Source organism: Adiantum capillus-veneris, chromosome 22 (assembly GCF_014529385.1).
Source record: "Adiantum capillus-veneris isolate H3 chromosome 22, ASM1452938v2, whole genome shotgun sequence".
In the NCBI taxonomy this organism is placed as follows: Eukaryota; Viridiplantae; Streptophyta; class Polypodiopsida; order Polypodiales; family Pteridaceae; genus Adiantum; species Adiantum capillus-veneris.
Window position 1 is genome coordinate 4,284,319 of NC_140952.1, and position 20,387 is coordinate 4,304,705.

At 43.6% G+C, this 20,387-nt stretch overlaps 1 protein-coding gene across 4 annotated transcripts in view; it reads left to right on the plus strand.

Annotated features, from left to right (window-relative positions):
• The first annotated feature begins 448 nt into the window (after positions 1 to 448).
• The window catches only part of LOC147428863 (uncharacterized), a 29,018-nt gene continuing 9,079 nt past the window's right edge, over positions 449 to 20,387 (plus strand). The window contains exons 1-4 of one of the 4 annotated variants that reach the window (XM_086495738.1): positions 449 to 692; positions 778 to 818; positions 1,015 to 1,148; positions 1,261 to 1,369. In XM_086495738.1, the coding sequence (XP_086351864.1) occupies positions 663 to 692; positions 778 to 818; positions 1,015 to 1,148; positions 1,261 to 1,369 (314 nt within the window). In that variant the 5' untranslated portion in view covers positions 449 to 662. Of the gene's footprint in view, positions 693 to 774; positions 1,370 to 20,387 lie in introns of all 4 variants that reach the window. The other 3 variants (XM_086495737.1, XM_086495736.1, XM_086495735.1) reach the window with 3 other exon arrangements.

Genomic DNA, 20,387 nt, shown 5'->3' on the forward strand with positions numbered 1-20,387 from the left:
TGCTAATGGAGGTCCATGCCAAAAGATAGAGAGGGCCAAACAGAGTGTGATGGGGCAAACGAGCAAAAAATAGCTACTACCTAGGGTTAAAGAGAAAGCAAAGCAGAGATGAGGGTGTAGGAAAATAACAACTACCCTGTGTCAAGCGAGAATTTCATCGCTACTAGTAGGAAAGAAAATTAAGAACCTCTCTCTAACCACCCAAGGATGCTCGTCAACTCCACCAATGTGACATACCCATCATGAGGAGTTGAGAGAGAGAGACCATACCAAACTGAGCGTGCCTTCTACATGGTTAGACAAAACGATTACAACCATAACATGTCCGACCACACTAGATGGACGGACTCTACCTACATTACCACACACCACAATATTTCAATATTCAACCGTTGCTTTCTCTCTTTTTCTCTCTATGCCTATTATTAGCTCTCGAGCGGAGCAAACCCCTACGCAAGGCCTCTCCCTCTCTCTCTCTTTTGGGATAGTTCCTACGACGTTAAAACTCTCTTCTTCTTCTGCTTCCTACGACGCTAAAATTCTCTCTTTCGCTCCGTCGTGATACGCACATGCTCCCTCTCTTCACAGCTTAGTGCAGACCGCGTAATGCTTGCCATGGCTTTCCATACTTGAGGGACGAACGCCTGCCACACGGACATAACATGTCTGGAAGACGATGTTTTTGCTCTCAGGTAAATTTTCTTGTAAGAGCTTTGATGCTCGCACTGTTGCAACTTCAACTTCTGAGCTTTTGCATTTTCGTTTGTTGCATAGCAGCGTAATTCTGTACATGTTGCGACTGAATGTGGACAAGGCTTGTCCGTGTTTCTAAAGACAAGCGAAGAATGGATGCTACATTTAGCCTTGACCTGCAGCATAGCCTTTTACCTCACTCAAGCTTGAACGCCACCGTCTCTACAGCAGACATGGAAGATCTTCAAAAAACCCAGAATGTTCAACAAGAATCTTCCACTCCACCGGCAAATGTGCAAGATGAAACACGGAAGCAAGCAGAGGTGTTGGATGGAGCCCTGACCAGCACAGGCGCACTGGATTCTACTGGTCAATGTCCTGGTATTTCGCCTACTGTTGGAGCATATACTGCACAATGCGCAATGTGCATGAAATGGAGGTTCATCCCGACGAAGGTGCATTTTGAGGCAATTCGGCATTCTATCCTAGAGAGGCCTTTTGTCTGCAGTAGTGCTACTCCGTGGCGTCCCCGTGCCTCTTGTAATGATCCCTTTGAGATTTCTCCAGATATGCATGAGCTGTGGGCATTTGATAAGCCAGGCATTCCCTCACCTCCTGATGGATGGGAACGTCTCCTCGTCATTCGCCCAGTAGGATCAATCAAGTTTGCAGACGTGTAAGTACTTGTAACTCTTTATGACTTATTTCTCATGCGATATCCCTTTGACCTCGTATGTGACTTTTTTCTGTGTGCAGAGCTGTGTGTTGAGACATTTCTCTTTGGTTATCTTAATTGTAGGCTAAGAATCAAGAAAGTCTTAAGTCTGTGTTTTTTGTTGCTTTCTATTGTATGCTTGTCTCTATGGCATATTTTCTAAGTAATCATTATGCCTTTGTGCTTCTCTCTTTTATTGGTTTTTTTTGACCTTCTGAAGGTTTTTAGAGCTGGTTTGATTGGAGGCCCTCAGGAGCAGTGAGTGGGACTGAATAAGTCACTTCACATTTAGGATCCTTCTTTCAATTGGGTTCCTTGTATGAAAAATGCCAAAACTTTGCAAAGCTCCGTTTTCTTTTTGAGTACTCTTCTTGTCTGAAATTTCTTTCTTGTTGCTTGAGTGCCTTCTTCTTTTTGAAATAAGGGGTAAGTTACTAGATTTCGCGTTTTGCTAGCCTTCTCAGAGATTGTACGTTCAGATCTTCTGACTATATTTGTTAACATATGTACGTAAGTACATAGATACACATCCATATACATATGTGATTCATATTATATGCTTATTATGTATACGTATGCACATATGTGTGTGCATGTACAACATATATATACGTACTATTATGTGTGCCACACATATATGTGTCTGGACGGATATACTTTTGTCTGTAGAAACATATATGGATATATACAAATATAGGTTGGTACGGTGTACATTCTCATTTTATTCTTTAGCTTACATTAGGATTTAAAAATTATCTCTTTTGTTTCTTGTTTGTGTTGCTATATTGAGTTTGAAATGTAGGTTCTCTCATTTCATTTGCCCAACTCTTTTCATTAAGCATTTTCAAGCAACTGTTGTTTTGTTTTTTCTTGCTCTTTGTTTGAAACAAACAATTAGTGATTTAGTCTTGTGCCACTATCCTTTTTCTTACATGTCTTAATTTTGTGTTTTGTGCAAGTGTTTGTCCCTTGCTAGTTCGTTTTGTCCTAAGTTAACTCGTTTTGGACCTTCTGAATGTACATACATTTGTATGTGTCTGTATTTGTACATACATGTACTCACACAGATATATGTATATTTTTGTGCTCATACATAGGTTATGCTGGTTTCAAACTAGAGTGACAGAGTTTTTATAGGTGAACTATGCTTCATTCATCCCAGTCATGCTTGAATCTAGGCCTTCTCCATGACCATATCGTCCCAAGGCAGTGCCTGTGCTAGCTGTCTTCTGCTGCACTCAAAACGCAATCAAGTTTGGTTGAATGGTTGTATGCTCATGTTGGATCTGCCTCAAAGAGGCAGCGAAAAGTGAGCCGGATAGCGAACGGAGTGGTGACCGGTACGTGGACAGTCTTCTCTTGATCTGGACGTCAAGATAAATTTGCTCGAATCGTGATGGATTTCCTCCGAATCTGCCCCCAACAGTGGGCAGCCCTGTGCCTCGCTAAATCTCCCTTTGAGAGATGGTACATTAGCCCAGGGAGATGGTGGGAGAGGAGCCTCAACATCCAAACACTTGCACAAAGCAAAACAATGCAAAGGGGGTGGCACCGGACCAACACACTCAGCGATGACTTGAATAATTATTACAATGGGGATTGGGGTCTCTTATATACCCCCGATAGAATTGCTCGATCCAAATAAGTAAGAAAATACGTAAAATGACAAAATAAATAAAAAGGATCACATTGGCGTTCACTTGAGATGCATGACTTTAACGCCTTCATCCTATGTGTTAAGGGGAGCCTCTTTGTGATAGATCGAGGTTATGGGTATACCTTGAACCCTTGATTGTGGAAAACCCAAAACCCACAAATTACAAGTATCAAAAAAACGTGGTTGAAGGTAAACCTACAATGCTAGCTATCAAAAAGAGGAAAAAAGCCAAGTTTGGCTTAAGGAGGCAGTTGTAGGGGTAAGTCCATGTAATAGACTTGGACAACAAGCCAAATATCTATTGCAACATACTTGAGAAAACTTCAACAATTGAATAAACTGAGAGAGAGAGAGAGAGAGAGAGAGAGAGAGAGAGAGAGAGAGAGAGAGAGAGAGAGAGAGAACACGATGGAGTTCCGAGCCAAATAATCTGTTGACGTGCTCCCAAGCTAATCTGCTAAGAGGAGAGGCCCTGTCATGCTTATAAAGGCCCTTGGTTTATCCCAAAAGCAAGTACATGAAAAGCATCAGTTCTAAAAGCAACTGGGCCAAAAACTGGCGCCTCAAAAGGTGTAGCGCAATTTGCGAAAATATGTACAATTGCCACGTCAATATTCAACGCAAATCGTGGAAATTTGTACAACGTTGCCATGTCATCTGTTAAGAGTTCAATTTCGTGTCTGATGGGAGCTCCAGTATCTCCTAGGAGCACATCATGCAGTGGGGGCTGTTTTGTGGTTGTGCCCGGCCATACTTGAGGTAGACGTACTTGTTCAAGGCAGTGCACTTCACCGTGTTGCTCACTCGGTAGGCTAGCATGAGCATTGAGACGAGACCCGCGTCCTAGGGTTTCTCGGGTCAGAGTCTCGAGTCTTCTGCAGTTCTGCTACTAAATATGTGTCCGAGGTCACTTATAGCGAGTTTAGATATTTATTAGCATTTTAGGTCATTTTGCCAAGGTCGTGGGGTTCTAGCTGAGGTTGGGCTAACTGGGAGTTTGGCTATATTGGGAAGCCCACAACAAATGTTCAATCTGCTCCTTAAAATTTATCTTCTAAAAGGATGAAACAGGTAGAAAAATTTCCCAGAATCTTTTACAGTAAGAATCCAAAGATTCCGTCTTAACCATCCGAACATGGTTCTAGTCAGTAATCACATCTCGTTTGTATTCTTGTGTGAGCCATGAAGAAATAAAGAGTTTCTTAAGTTTCAACCACTTTGTCGGCGCTTGTTTCCTTAACAAGAGAGTGGACCACCATGTCCGTGCATTGCCTTTCAGAAAGGATGCCGCCCTTCTGATCTTGGAGTGCTCTGTATAGCGGCCTCCAGAAAATGCTATGTCAAACTGTTGGACAAAGGCTAAAGCCTTGGGAGCATCTCGAAACCCTGAAAAGTGCTCAAACTTTACTACCTGCCCTCCCTCTTTGAATTCTTTGGGCTTTTTGCCCTTGTCGACGAGGAAATCATATTGATTGGCTCTCTAAACATGCTTTCTTTTTGCATAAAACATGTGATCTTTCCGTCGTTTCTTGCCCTTTCTGTGCTCATCACTCAAGTGAGAAGAAGATGAGGTGTCATGTGACACATTCAACCCTATGTGTCCGTGGACAAGCTACAGCATAATAGGGTTCCGTCAGTCCAGTCAGTCTAGATTAGAAGTGATCTGGCACTTTTGTGAGTCTATTCGTAGACCTTGCATGCCCAGTCACTTAGTGTAGATGCATAGGTTGCACACAGCATGATCATAAGCATTTCCATCAGAATCCATTAGATTTCTTCAGGGGAATTTTCCAGTGCATTTAGCCTATTTTACCTATTTTTAAAATTTTCACTTATTAATTTAAGTGATTTTTGTTGGAAAGTAGGTAGGGCAAATTGGGTAAGAAAATATATAAGCAAACCAAGGTTAGCACTAAATAGCAAATGAGCAAGGAGAACAGCAGGCTTCAGCGACAGGTTCCCTCTCTCTCAGCAAGACTCCCAAGCCCTTGGGCGATTTCCCTCACACAGGCATCAGCGTTTCCAGACCATCATCGCCAGCAGCCATTTCCCTTGGCGTTTTTTAGCAACCCCCAGATCGCCATAGCATCTGGCATCTAGCGTTTTCGAGAGCCCTCATTGCCCACTTTTCCCTGGCGTTTTCAGCACCAACCCGCCGCAGAAAGACAGCGTTTTCAGCACCAAAACGCAGCAGACATATCAACGTTTTTATCAGCCAAATCAGCGTTTTTTTCAACAGCACAAAATCAGCCCCGAATTCAGCGTTTCAGTCGCAGCAGATTTCAGCCTTCAGCGTTTTTGGACAGCAGATACACACGTGCAGATTTCAGCCCTTAGACCGGTTTCGCCATCCCTGTCGTCATCTCCGGCATAGCATAGACTTGCATTAGTCACATGCATCATCATTGTACGAGTTTGTGCAATCTATCGTAGACCACTCCCGCCAACTAGAGTGGGGCCTTTGGAGGAGGGTTTTACAACGTGTCTGGTGTCGTATCTCTCTTCTCTCTCTATCTCTCAGTCTCATACACTTGCACGTACAGTGTCCACTCACTTTGTTCGTGATCATAGCGCTCTCCATTAAGAACGGAAGGCTCTCCCTTCCATGAGAACTAAAAAGAACCTTGAGCAAAATATGGAACACTCATCTTGAGAAAGAACAACATTCATTCCGCTGCACCTTACATTGGTATCAGAGCTTTGGCAGTATTCTGTATCACTTAAGGAAAGAACCACAAGAAATTTTTTTGCTTGTTGCGGTCGCACGAACCCAAGTTCGCTTGGGCGTGTCGATTCCTAATCGTGTTTTTGAAGAGTAAGAGGAATCCCAAGAAAGAAGGGCTTGTCCAACCTCCCCTTGTCCTCTTTTTCACTCATTAAGAGTGGAACGTGCACTTCGCGGCCGGCCAATAGACGTGAGGTGGGAAAAAGCAACCTTGGTGTGAGTGTAAGGCCGCCAAGGGGTGCGCCCGCAGAAAGGAGTAGAACTCAGGTGAAGAGAAGATCCTTCTCAAACACAGATTGCAAGCGAAAGAAAACCCTCAAGAACCTCAAGAACCTCAAGACCCTCAAGAACCAAAGTTCCTCTAGAACTTAAGAACCAAAGATCATAGTGCATGGTCATCACCCGAAGCGGAATGGATACTTCGCATACATGTGATGAGCATGAGAGGCGCGACGAAGAGTTCTTCCCACCAAGAGATTTTTCCGACCCTCCCTCTTCTCCATCTACGCCTCGAGTTGTACCAACTTCCATGGAGGCGATGGTCAAGTCGATGTTGGACATGATGACCCAACAACAAGAAGCGAATCGCGTGCGCGAAGAAAGAAACGAAAGAATTGCCATACAACAAGAAGCGAATCGCATTGCCTTGGAACGTGACCGCGATGAACGAGAAGAAAGAAAAGCACAAAGACAAGAGGAAGCTGAAGCAAGACGAGCGGCCTTGGAGGCCGATCGGGAGGCTCAAAGAGACCTCCGCACTCAAGAATTGGTTCGACAAGTACTTGCCTCGAAGTCGGAACCAGCCAAAGATCGTGGGAGTTCCTCAAGTGGCGCAAGCCACGAGGCGGATTCCAACAATCTAGTCACAGAGAAGTTGACCTCAGTAAATATGATGGTAAGATGGATGCTACGGTTATTCATTCTTGGTTGCATCAATTTAATGCTTATTTTGCGACAACTAAGAAGACAAGGAATAGCAAGGTTTTGACAGCAGCTATGTACCTTGCCGGTGATGCCATCAATTGGTACCACGCATGGCAAGAGGCACAGTTAGCCGCGCACCTAGAGAAGGCCGACGAACTCACGCCCCTTTCCTTCAATTGGGTTGATTTCCAAGACAAGCTCAAGGCGCGGTTTATGCCACCTCAGTACCTCGCACAATTGAAGGACGATTGGCGCGCTCTAAAGCAAAATGGTATGCCGGTTATGTCTTTCTCTAATCATGTTTTGTAGCTCGGCACTCAATTACGCAAATCGGATTCGGAGCGCAAGGAGGCATTCCTTTATGGATTGGACGAGTATATCAAGTATGATGTCGAGGTACTTGATCCAATCGATCTCAACAAGGCGGTAGCGATTGCTCTCGCACACGAGATGAAGCACAACAAGGGAAAGCCTAAGGAAAACAAGACTTCTCAAGGAACCCCCAGAATTCTCTGACCACGCAGAATGGTAAGAACGGTAAGAATGGTAATTCTGCTAGCCCTTCTTCCTCTAATTCCTCGGAAAAGAACTCTGACAATGAATCTAAGGGTAAAGCTAAAGCACCTGCAAAACCTAAGCTAACCCCAAATGAAAAAGCTGCACAAGGAATTGTAGGAGGATACATCACGGCTGAAGAACAAGTGATTTATGCTAAGGAAGGAAGATGTTTTCAATGTCACGTCAAGGGTCACATTAAGAATGTTAGGTGCAGCGGAATGAATGTTGTATTTTCTCAAGATTAGTGATCTTTACTGCTCAAGGTTCCTTTTAGTTCTTAGGGAAAGAGAGAGCTTTCCGTCTTGTAGAGTGTTGTGGTCACGAACAAAGTGGGTGGATATTGTGCGTGCAAGTGAATGAGACTGAGAGAAGGAGAGAGAAGAGATACGACACCCGAGAGGTTGTAAAACCCTCCTCCGAAGGCCCCACTCTCGTCGGCGAGAGTGGTCTATTCTTTGATTGCACAAAGGTGTACAATGCGTATGCAATGGACTATGCAACTTGGTCTATGCCGATGACGACGACGACGACGATGGCTGAAATATGAGATCTTCTAATCGTTGAATTTCGTGACTGTTTCGGTGGCTGAAAATGACTGTTTTGGCTGCGTTTTCTTGGCTGAAAAATGAGGTTTCTTAGGGCTGAAAACTGATGGTCTTTACGGGCTGAATCTGCTACACTTTAGGTGAATGATGCCGGTCTTAATTTGCTGCTGAAATCCAAAAACGCCAAGGGCTGAAATTGGTCCTTCCATCGTCGGGGTTCTGCAAATGCAAAAACGCTAGGCTGATCTGCTGTGTCGTGATGATGCCGGGGCTGATCTGCTGTGCACAAATCGCCAAGGCTGATCTGATGCAAAAACGCTAGGTCTTCTGTGGAGAAAACGCCAGAGTAGTCTCGGGGGGTTGGTCTTGCTGAGAAGTTACCTGTTGAGCAAGGTGCTCCTGCTGCCTCTTCTGCCAGAAAGGGTGAACTTTGGTTTGCTTATATATTAACTTAGCAAAATTGCCCTACCTACTTTTGTTGGAAAGTCACTTAAAAATAATAAGTGAAAATACCAAGAAATAGGAAAATAGGCTAAAGGCATTGGAAAATTCCCCTAACTGATGCTAATGGATTCTGATGGGAATTCCGATGATCATGCTGTGTGCAACCGGAGGATATACATCTATGCTAAGTGATTGGGCATGCACGGTCTACGAATAGACTCACAAAAGTGCCAAATCACTGCTAATCTAACCGACTGAATTGATCGAACCATGCTGTGGTATAGCTTGTCCACGGACACATGGGGTTTGGATGTGTCACGTGACATCCCCTCCTTTTCAAAGTGAGGTACTGGTACCGAACTGTATGGCATCGAGGGAGATCGTCAACAACATCCAGAATCTTGGAAGGGACTCTTCGCTGGCCCACTCTGCTGTGTGGGTTGAGCGGTACTTGAACTTCATAAAGGTCTGCAACGCTTGCTTCTTTGGGCCGCGTCGAAAGCGACACAAAGTCTTCTGAATCTCCTTTCTTGCTTCAACTTCGTCTAGAGTCCTGCTTCTTTCGTCTTCAAGAATCTCCATGGCTGAAAATGCCTGAAACAATCTCCAACACAAAACCATGAACATATCCATTCCATGTAAAGTGAAGGAAAAAAATCTTGTCTTCTCTAAAGACTGTGTATGCAATGTCGATGAACATAGAGACGGAGTGACAACCCGTTCATCAAACACACCCATACAATGCGATTGAATCTTTCCTGTTTGATCGAAATCAATTAACTGTGGCAAATCACAATGGAAATGCCCATTCTTGGTGCTCATACTATCATGTGCTCTGTCTACAACTGTGTCATGCCAAAGAAGAGACATGGAATGTGACTTCCTGACATACAAACTTTTCAACTTTTCATGAACAATCCGCATACATTCATGCTCATCCTTGAGAGAAACGTGCTCAACATACAATATGTCATGCCTAATAAAAGGGATCACACACCGATGCTGACTAAAATACAGGAAACCTTCACGAATAAAACACTCAAACAATGCGTGCGTACCAATCATGCGAACACATAATACTTCCTGTGATGGTTCTTTGGACCAAGGCTCGAGAGCCAAAATCGCTTCTTCAAGATCTATCGAATCTTCTTGTGGGGGATCTGTGGACCTCGACTCGAAAGCCAAGATCGATTCTTCTTGAATGATCGAATCGTCCTGTGGGGGTTCTTGAGACCTCGACTCGAAAGCCAAGATTGGATCTTCGTGATTGATCGAATCTACAACGAGGTTAGCTTCGCTCGAAAAAGCATCAACTAACACATCATCCTTGTGAACAATCACATCATCTTCATGCAACTCATCATGCTTGTGAGAAATCACATCTTGATCATCATGCAAATCATCATGCTCGTCTTTATCATTCAAATCATCATGCTTATCATTGGCATCCAAATCATCATGCTTATCATTGTGCTTCAAATCATTGTTAATCAAAACATCATGCAAGTCATTGTCAATCAAATCGTTTTAGCAAGTTTTGTATGTTGATTCCTTGTAAAGCCACAGTTACTGCACAAGATGTAGCAGGATTGTTCATTAAGCATTGGTATCCCCTCTATGGTTTGCTAAAATCAATTGTTTCAGATAGGGATGTTTTAAGTTCACATCCAATTTTTGGCGTGCACTCTTTGAAAATTTTGGCATTTAGTTTAATTTTTCATCGGCTTTTCATCCACAGTCAGATGGTCAAACAGAAATTTACAATCAATTGGCTTTTGATGTTTTAAAGTCGTATGTGCATGATCAACAGTCTCAATGGGAGCTCTATCTCCCATTTGTTCAAGCTATTTGAATGACTCTTTTTCTTCTGCTATTGGTCGAACTCCGTATGAGACAGCTTTTGGCCGTCCGTTCCAGTCACTTTTGACCCATTGGGTTAGTCAGATGCCTGATGCCAATGCTGAAAGTTAGTGATTGGATAAGATTTCTGAGAGTGTGAAGCTTTGGCTAAGCAAGGCTCAGGAATCTTATTCACGGTAGGCTAATAAGCATCGTCAGGATATTTCGATCAAGAAAGGAGATTGGGTGTATTTAAGAATCATGAAGCAACGTCTTAAGCAAGTTGGAAAGAAGTGTCCAAAGTTGTCTTTTCGTATGTATGGTCCATTTTGATTCATTAAAAAGATAAATGAGGTTTCAATGAAATTGCAGTTGCCTAACTGATGGTCAATGCACAACGTTTTTCATGTTTCTTGGTTGAAAGTGTTTCAGGGAACACCTCCAAGGGACATTTCGGAAGAAGAAGAACCGGATATCATTGATGAAGCTGAAGTCATGGAGCCGGAGCAAGTGTTGTTGCATCGGTTTCGACATGGTTCGAAGAAGCAAGTGAGACAATACTTTTTGAAGTTTGAGAATCGAGGAACCCACGAAGCGGTGTGGGTCGATGAAGAGTTTTTCAAGGATTATCCAGAGTTGTTGGCAGACTACAAGGAAGCCATGCAGCTCGGTACCAATACCTCACTTTAAAAAGGAGGGGATGTCACGTGACACATCCAACCCTATGTGTCCGTGGACAAGCTAGAGCATAACAGGTCCGTCAGTCCAGTCAGTCTAGATTAGAAGTGATTTGGCACTTTTATGAGTCTATTCGTAGACCGTGCATGCCCAGTCACTTAGTGTAGATGCATATTATCTAGTTGCACACAGCATGATCATAAGCATTCCCATTAGAATCCATCCTTCAGGGGAATTTTCCAGTGCATTTAGCCTATTTTACCTATTTTTGACATTTTTCACTTATTAATTTATGTGACTTTTGTTGGAAAGTAGGTAGGGCAAATTGGGTTAGAAAATATATAAGCAAACCAAGGTTAGCACTAAATAGCAGATGAGCAAGGAGAACAACAGGCTTCAGCGACAGGTTCCCTCTCTCTCAGTAAGACTCCCAAGTCCTTGGGCGATTTCCCTCACACAGGCATCTAGCGTTTCTAGACCATCATCGCCAGCAGCCATTTTCCTTGGCGTTTTTCAGCAACCCCAAGATCGCCATAGCATCTAGCATCTAGCGTTTTCCAGAGCCCTCATTGCCCACTTTTTGTCACGTGACACATCCAGTCCTATATGTCCGTGGACAAGCTACAGCATGATCAGGGTTTAGTCAGTCCAGTCAGTCTAGATTTAGAAGTGATCTGGCACTTTTGTGAGTCTATTCGTAGACCGTGCATGCCCAGACACTTAGTGTAGATGCATATCCTCTGGTTGCACATAGCATGATCATCAGTATTCCCTTCAGAATCCATCAGATTCAGTCAGGGGAATTTTCCAGTGCATTTAGCCTATTTTCCCTATTTTTGGTATTTTCACTTGTTATTTTTAAGTGACTTTCCAACAAAAGTAGGTAGGGCAATTTTGCTAAGTTAATATGTAAGCAAACCCAAGTTAGCACTTTCTGGCAGAAAAGGCAGCAGGAGCTCCCCGCTCAACAGGCAACTTCTCAGCAGAACCCGCAGAACCCCCCCCCCCCCCCCCCCCCCCCCCCCAACCTTGGTGTTTTCTCTCACAACAGGTAGCGTTTTTGGTTTCCCCGCAGTACCTCCACAAGATCCGGCGTATCAGCCTTGCATGTGTCGCCACCAACACAGAGCCCTAGCGTTTCCAACTCTGCATCACCTCCAGCACTTCAGCAATTCACTAACGCTAGCAAGAGCATCAACGTTTTTGGATTTCATCAGCAGTACCAGTTTGCTAGCTTTTTCAGGTCTGCCATCGTTTTTGTTTTCAGCCATTCCGCAGCAAAAAGCTCATCGTTTTCAGCATTCCGGACAGTAGCAGATTCAGCCCTAGCTGGTTGCAGAAGATAGCCATTTTCAGCCATAAAAACGCAGCCAAAACAGGCATTTTCAGCCACCCAAAACTGCCCAAAGATTTGCAGATTTTCAGCAGTTAGAAGACCACAGATTTCAGCCCTAATGTCGTCGTCATCATCACCGTCGTCGTCATCGGCATAGTCCCAGATTGCATCAGTCCATTGCATCGTCATTGTACCACTTTGTGCAATCAATAAGTAGACCACTCTCGCCGACGAGAGTGGGGCCTTCGGAGGAGGGTTTTACAACGTCTCTGGTGTCGTATCGCTCTTCTCTCTCTATCTCTCAGTCTCATACACTTGCACGCATAGTGTCCGTTCACTTTGTTGTGATCATAGCATTCTCTCATTAAGAACGGAAGGCTCTACCTTCCATAAGAACAAAAAGGAACCTTGAGCACAGTTCGGAGCACTCATCTTGAGCAAAGCGCAAACAATCATTCCGCTGCACCTAACACTTTTCCCTGGCGTTTTCAGTACCAACACGCAGCAGAAAGGCAGCGTTTTCAGCACCAAAATGCAGCAGACATATCAGCGTTTTTATCAGCCAAATCAGCGTTTTTTTCAATAGCACAAAATCAGCCCCGAATTCGGCGTTTCAGTCGCAGCAGATTTCAGCCTTCAGCGTTTTTGGACAGCAGATACACACTTGCAGATTTAAGCCCTTAGACCGGTTTCGCCATCCCTGTCGTCATCTTCGGCATAGCATAGACTTGCATCAGTCACATGCATCATCATTGTACCAGTTTGTGCAATCTATCGTAGACCACTCTCGCCAACGAGAGTGGGGCCTTCTGTTAGGTGCAGCGGAATGAATGTTTGAACTTTGCTCAAGATGAGTGCTCCGAACTGTGCTCAAGGTTCCTTTTACTTATGGAAGGGAGAGCCTTCCGTTCTTAATGAGAGAGTGCATTGATCATATACAAAGTGAATGGACACTGTGCGTGAAAGTGTATGAGATTGAGAGATAGAGAGAGAAGAGAATACGACACCAGAATGTTGTCAAACCCTCCTCCGAAGGCCCCACTCTCTATGGCGAGAGCGGTCTACTATTGATTGCACAAATCTCTACGATGCTTGGACAATGAGGACGATGACGAGACGGACTGAAATCTGAAAATTCTAAGGGCTGAAATCTGCAAATCTTCTATCTGCTGAATTCTGACTCTATGTCGGTGACGATGTCGATGACGACGATGCGACGATGGCGCATCTGCGTTTTCCGGGATGAAACTGTAAACCTTGTGAAACTGACCGTGCGGCGAGGAACTGCTGCGAGAAGGTGAGGTCTGCGAGGTTCGGGACTTCTACTGCGGGTGCTAACTGTTGAAAACTGAAAACGCTGATGTTCCTTGATGTTCCGTCGCGGTAAATTTGCAAAACGCCGGGGCTGAACTGCAAACCAAAAACGCTGATGTGCTGTCGCCGGATGTCCTGCAAATGCAAAACGCTAGGCTAATCTGTGGTTCTGTTGTCACCGAGAATTTGCAAATGCAAAAACGCATGTTGATATGGGGTCTTGATGCAAAATGCTAGCCTCTCTGCTGTGTAGCAAAAACGCTAGGCCTTGGTGGGGGTTCTTGTTGAGAAGGTGTCTGTTGAGCGGTGCTCCTGCTGCCTCTCCTGCCAGAAAGTGCTAACTTTGGTTTGCTTATATATTAACTTAGCAAAATTGCCCTACCTACTTTCTAACAAAAGTCACTTAAAAGTAATAAGCGAAAAATGTCAAAAATAGGGAAAAGAGGTCTATGCATTGGAAAATTCCCGTGAAGGATTCTGATGGGAATGCTTATGATCATGCTGTGTGCAACCAGAGGATATGCATCTACACTAAGTGATTGGGCATGCACGGTCTGCGAACAGACTCACAAAAGTGCCAATTCACTTCTAATCTAGACTGACTGGACTGACTGAACCCTTGTCGTGCTGTAGCTTGTCCACGGACACATAGGGTTGGATGTGTCACGTGACACCTTCGGAGGAGGGTTTTACATCTCTGGTGTCGTATCTCTCTTCTCACTCTATCTCTCAGTCTCATATACTTGCACGCACAGTGTCCACTCACTTTGTTCGTGATCATAGCACTCTCCATTAAGAATGGACTCCCTTCCATAAGAACTAAAAAGAACCTTGAGCAAAATATGGAACACTCATCTTGAGAAAGAACAACATTCATTCTGCTGCACCTTACATGAGGTGTCCGAGTTGTCAGAAGATGAGGACGAACTGGGCAATCCTTCGAAGCGTAGACGCTTCTTTTGCTTTCCAACGTTTTCAAATGTGGATTTTTGACCCAATTAACCGGGGAAATTAGTTCCCTTCTTACTTTGCTTCAGTTGCTTTTCCGACGGCTTCTTCGTGTCCAGAAGCTAATTGATTTGGGTCTAGAGCGCATCATGGATTCTTGATCGCCGGTTTAATGGGTGGTTGTGTGGCTTTTTGCCACTGGGTGTGCACTTTTGCGATGGATTGCTGAGATAAAAATTTTGCAAATTTCGGATCCTTCACAATTTTAATCATCTGCTTTGTTGCCTCGTCAACCTACTGTCGATGTTCCATCTCTTCAAGTTCGTACTTGGTAGGCTGAGGTGGACCATACTCCCACTCTGTTTGATCATGAGAATCTTCTTCGTGATCTCCTCCCGTAGTAGCGGATGCAAAAGAAGTCGACTGATTCTTGTTGGAATCCATAAGTAATGTGGGATTCTCTATGGCTTTATGTCCTGTAAGACAGAGCGATGAAGATAGGAGCGCGCTCGATGCGCGATGTATGAAGGGTGGCAGTGGCTAGTAAGTCCGGGGTGGGGACCGAAGATGCCTGATGCTTTGATACCACTGTAACAAACTTGGGCATCCCAAGTCTAGATTCTGTCGTCGCGACACGAGAGAGAATCGCTTAAAATACTTCACAACTTGAAAATCACAGTTTAATTTGGTAGACACGGCTTGGCGTAGTTCTGTGCCCAGGAGATTGGCCCCAAAGACTAGCGCCCTTTTCGGTATTTCTTTTATATGAATCTTTGAGCAAAGCACAACTACCGCAGGGTCCTCCGCTCTCAGACTTTGCGTCCAGATGCTCTGTAGAGTGAGGCCCTTAGGGCTCTTTTATTCTTACAAGGGATGCCAAAAGCATAGCCCCAAAATTAGTTAAACTCAAAAGCAAAGGTTCCAAAAAGCTTCAAACTTAAAAGCAAATAAGTTCCAAAAGCAACTAGTCCTCAAAAAACTGGCAAAAAGCAGCCATCACAAATTACGGAATTCCGTATAACTGCCATGTTAGCTTGTCAGTGCAAATTGCGGGCGTCTGTATAGCTGCCACGTCATCAGCCAGTGAGCCTTTTTATCGTCTTGCCACGTCAGCAATCTGCGTGTGTTTGTTCTGGGACCTGCCACGTCACCAGTTTGTGACAACACCAGATCTACATCCGCAGTATCCACCCGCTTGGCGGAATCTTTATTGGTTATGTATTCACATGCATCAGAAGCATTCAGCATCAGAAGTACAGATAGAAGTTCGGCAATTGTGCCTCACCTTTAACGGGGGGATGCCACGTGCGCACCTCACTTGCGCTACGTGGACATGCTTTTGCTACAGTCTAGCATGAGTCATTAGCTTAGGACCTAGCTTGGCACCTTTGTGAGCCTCTAGCTGGACTTGCATGTCTAGGCCGGTCACAGTTGCATTACCCTCTCTTGCACAAAATAGGCATTTCATCATGCAGGCATTTTACCTCGTGAACCACCTCTTAGTTGGGTCATTTAATTAATAAATGACTTTAGCCAATTAATGGAATCGTGGGGGCTGCCTTTTGTCTGCTCGACCCAGCCTTTGGAGAGTATAAAGGGCAGCCCATGGCCAGCGTCTCCGACAGGAAGCAAAAAGGGGAGAAGGCCAACGTTTTCCTCTCAATTCTCCTTAGCGTTTCTAACCAGGTTGCTCAGCGTTTTTTGTAACAAACTTGGACACCCCAAGTCTAAGATTCTACCGCGAGCGGCGACACAATAGAGATTCACTACAATACAGTTCACAATTCACACTTGAGTCAACACGGCCCGGCGTAGTTCTGTGCCTAGAGATATTGGTCCCAAAGACTGGCGCCCCTTTCGGTATTTTCTTTTGTATTAATCTGTTTTTGAAGTACAAGAGAGTGGGTAGGTGCTTTCTCTCAGACTCTGTGTCCAGATGCTCTGAGAAGTGAGGGCCTAACCACTTATTTATTGGTTACAAGGGCTGCCCAAAAGCAGAGCCCCAAAAGCAGTATCGCACACGACAATGCTTGAGGCAAAAGATTTCTCGCACACGATAGTGCTTGAGACGAATGACTACTTGCACACATCAGTGCTTGAGTCTAATTTTTTTAAAAAAAAATCTCTATAGACATAATCGCAATATGGGATTAGTTAACCTGACATCAATGAGGTCCATAACGGATCTAGATGTGGTTACTAAATACGAGCTGACAATTATTGTCTGAGATTTGGAATGAATGTTTCTGTGATTGATTGTCATGTGATGTCCTGTGATGTCATGTGCAGTGATGTGAGTGTCGTCTTTGTACAAGTGCTAGATGTGTCATGTCTAGTGCATCGGTACTAACAGTCAGTGTCTACTAAGACAGTTTATGGCCTCTATTTGCTTTGCAGGTGTAATCGAGGGCGATTAGAATTCTTTCAAGAGGGGGGTATGTCACAAACTGGTGACGTGGCAGGTCCTCGGAGACACACATACACACGCGTGCGCGCTGACTGTTGACGTGGCAGGTCGGAAATAACGTCGACTGGCTGATGACGTGGTAGTTGTACGGACGTCCGCAATTCACATTGACATGCTGACGTGGTAGATGTACGGAATTCCATGATTTACGTTGGTTGCTTTTTGCCAGTTTTTGAGGACTAGTTGCTTTTGGAACTTATTTGCTTTTAAGTTTGAAGCTTTTTGGAACCTTTGCTTTTGGGGCTTTGATTTTGGCATCCCTTGTAGATGATCTTTTTGTCCCTGACGTCCTTCTTTTCAAGATTTCATGTACTTGAATTCGAGTTCTGTAGACAGAGGAATTTATCCCAAGGAGTTTTATGAACTTAACTGTACCACATATAGTGATTGTTGTGCCTTTTTAGACCTTAAGATTTTTCAGACTCCCTTAAGTAGATATCTATGATAAGCGCCTTGAACCAGAATATGCCAATCTAAATATCATGCGTATGCCTCACATTTCTTCGAACATTTCTCTTTTAGCTAAGTATGGTGTCATTTGCTCTCAACTATTTAGATTTTTCCGTCTTTGTTCTAGTAAATCTGCTTTTGTTGTTCAATCTTGCCATCTTATTTCTTTACTAGTTGAAAAAGAATACTCATTCAAAAGAATCATGAAAAAACGTTCGTTCATTTTTGCATCGTAGTAAGTTTATCTTTAATGTTTCTTCCTTTGGAATGTTCAAGATAATCAATAGTAAATTCAATAGAAGTGGGGAGCTAAAAAGTCCACTTATTGTTTGACTTAATAACACCTTATGTTGTTGTTTTGATCTTTAGCGCTTCTAGTATTTTTACTATAGCTTGACAAATGCTAGCCTTTATCATGGCTGAGTATGCCCATCACCTCCGGAGGGTGATAGAAACTCAGCTCGTTGGTTTTATAGAGTACATTCAAAGCATGAATGACCTCTATATAGATGTGCACCTACTCTTGGGCACTGACGACGTGAGTAGGGATGTGATAGCTGTTGTCCAAGCTATGCATGATAAAGGTGATAATCTTATTCTTCTTGTTTGGACAAGCAGCGAAGTTGAGATCACATATTGTCAAGTTTGGTTCTTTGCTCTTTGTAGGTTTGTAGTAGTATTTATTTTTCGATTTCGTATTTAGCTTACCTGAGGACTTAAGAATGTGTTCTATTAGAAGTTGTTGTGTGAAGTTTGATTTCTAGGATTAAGTTTTTAAGATGTCTTATCCTTTTTTGCGTAAAGTTGAGTACTTGTTTTAAGCCAAGTAAGTTACGTCAACTTATTTTACACATGCCTTTTCAATAATGTTTTGTTTTATCTGCTTTTGTTTCGTAGCAAACTAAGTGATTTAGTTAGTTTGTTTGTTTGTTTGTTTTTGTTTTTCTTTTCTTTTCTTGTGTCCCTTGCTTTTATAGTTTTATGAGTACTTTATTCCCTCTTATAATTCGTGAGTCCGGACTATTCTAAACTTATGAAGATATATCCCTTGTAAGAATAAAAGAGCCCTAAGGGCCTCACTCTACAGAGCATCTGGACGCAGAGTCTGAGACATAGTGGTCTCGTACGGTCCCGTACGTTTTGTACACGTACGATGATGTGCGGTACTAAACGAACTAAAAAATATTAAGATGTACGATGATGTTACGTACGTTCAAAATAAAAAAACAAAGAATTCTTACGTCTAAGGCTCAGGCCCTTGGGTTTAAACTTTACACTTAAAGAAACTTGACGTTATGAGATCTTCAATGGGAGCTTGAGAGGGAGAGACCCAATGGAGAGAAGATGGAGAGGCAAGACTCTAGTCTCTAGAGCTTGTCACTTGAGAGCTAGAACATGGGAGCATTGAGCAGTGAGAGCATTGAGAGCAATGAGCATTGAGAGCTTGGAAGTGTTGGAGAACAAGATGGAGAGGCATTGCTTAAATAGGAAGAGACTAGAGCATGAGAGAGAGAGAGTTGGGCTGCTCAATGTAATCCATTCACAATTGTGAATTTTGCTTTTATTATATATATATATATATATTTTAAAAAAAGCATACAAAACGTACGGGACGGTACTTGACCCGCAGTACGGAACGAGATGTTCCGTACGTCGTACGAAAACTACCCTGCGGAGGACCTGCGGGAGTTGTACTTTCCTCAAAGATTAATATAAAAGAAATACTGAAAGAGGCGTCAGTCTTTGGGGCCAATCTCTCTGGGCACCAAACTACGCCAGGCCGTTTCTACCAAATTGAACTGTGATTTTAAAGTTGTGAAGTATTTTAAGTGATTCTCTCTCGTGTCGCGACAGAATCTAGACTTGGGGTTCCCAAGTTTGTTACAGGTGTGATGTAACCACCTACTATACGAGTTACCCCGTAGCCTTACTACTGTCGCGGAATACAAACCTTCGTGCTGACTGTGCCTTGTGAGCAAGTACTACCACTTGAATAGTCTTGTCGTGAGAACATTGTGAGTGAAGCTTAAAGGTAAGGATGCTCGGAGGTAAATCCAAGGGTTTCTTGTCGACGGAAGTGGACGTACGCTACATGCGAATGCGAACGCAGAAGAGGTTAGGGATCCATTCACCAACTTCTTCCATATCTGCAGAAGAGGTAAGTAGATCTTGGTACTTGCAAAACTTAATAATTTTGACCTAAATACATCCTATACACCTAAACCAAGTCCTAAATTGAATTTGGTCAAGTTTGGTCTTGTTGGCATCACTTTGTGCCTTGTCGACTCTAAAATCACCAATTTCTGTGACTACACTGCCTGTGGAGTTGGTTTGTCACTTGTGAGGCTTTGGACTTGTCCGCAACATAGTCGTGAAGCAACTCATCCAATTCTGGCTCATTTGGAGTCAGTTTGACCTCGTATATCGAATATGATGCTTTGTAGCCTTTGAGCCGTTTTCTGCTTTTCGAGGGCTTTGCTTGATTGATTTCACATGTCGATCTTTCTTCAGAGACATGGCAATGAAGGTGGGAGCTTAATAATTCCATGATCGGGTCTTATAACACTGGGAGAGGCTCTTTGGGTTCTTGGTTCTACCTGGGTTCTTTAGGTTCTTGGTGTCCTTGGGATCTTGGGGTACTTGGGTTCTTGGTTCTTGATGGTTCTTCTTTAGGTTCTTCCTGAGTTCGCGAAGCCGAAGCACACACAAAGCTTTGATACCATTGTTAGGTGTAGCAGAAGTGTGTATGGATTTAGCTCGGATCTAGTACTCGAATACAAACACAAGGGACACTTTACTTCACTTGAAAGAACTGAATTGAATTGAAAGAAAGAGAGAGACACAAGAGAGATAGAAAAGAGACGACATTGAATGTCGGGTCCCAAACCCTCAAGGCCCCCCTTGCTCTGTTGCCAGAGCAAGTACTTTCTTTATTCTTGCACAAATGCTCATATAATGACTGAATGCTGAGATTCTGATGCTAATGGGTACTGATGCTACTGATGTGGGGTTCTATTGGTTCTATGTCGAAGTCGACGACAATGACGACGGCGGTGACGAGGCTATGGCTGAATGCCGAAGTGCTAGCTCTGTC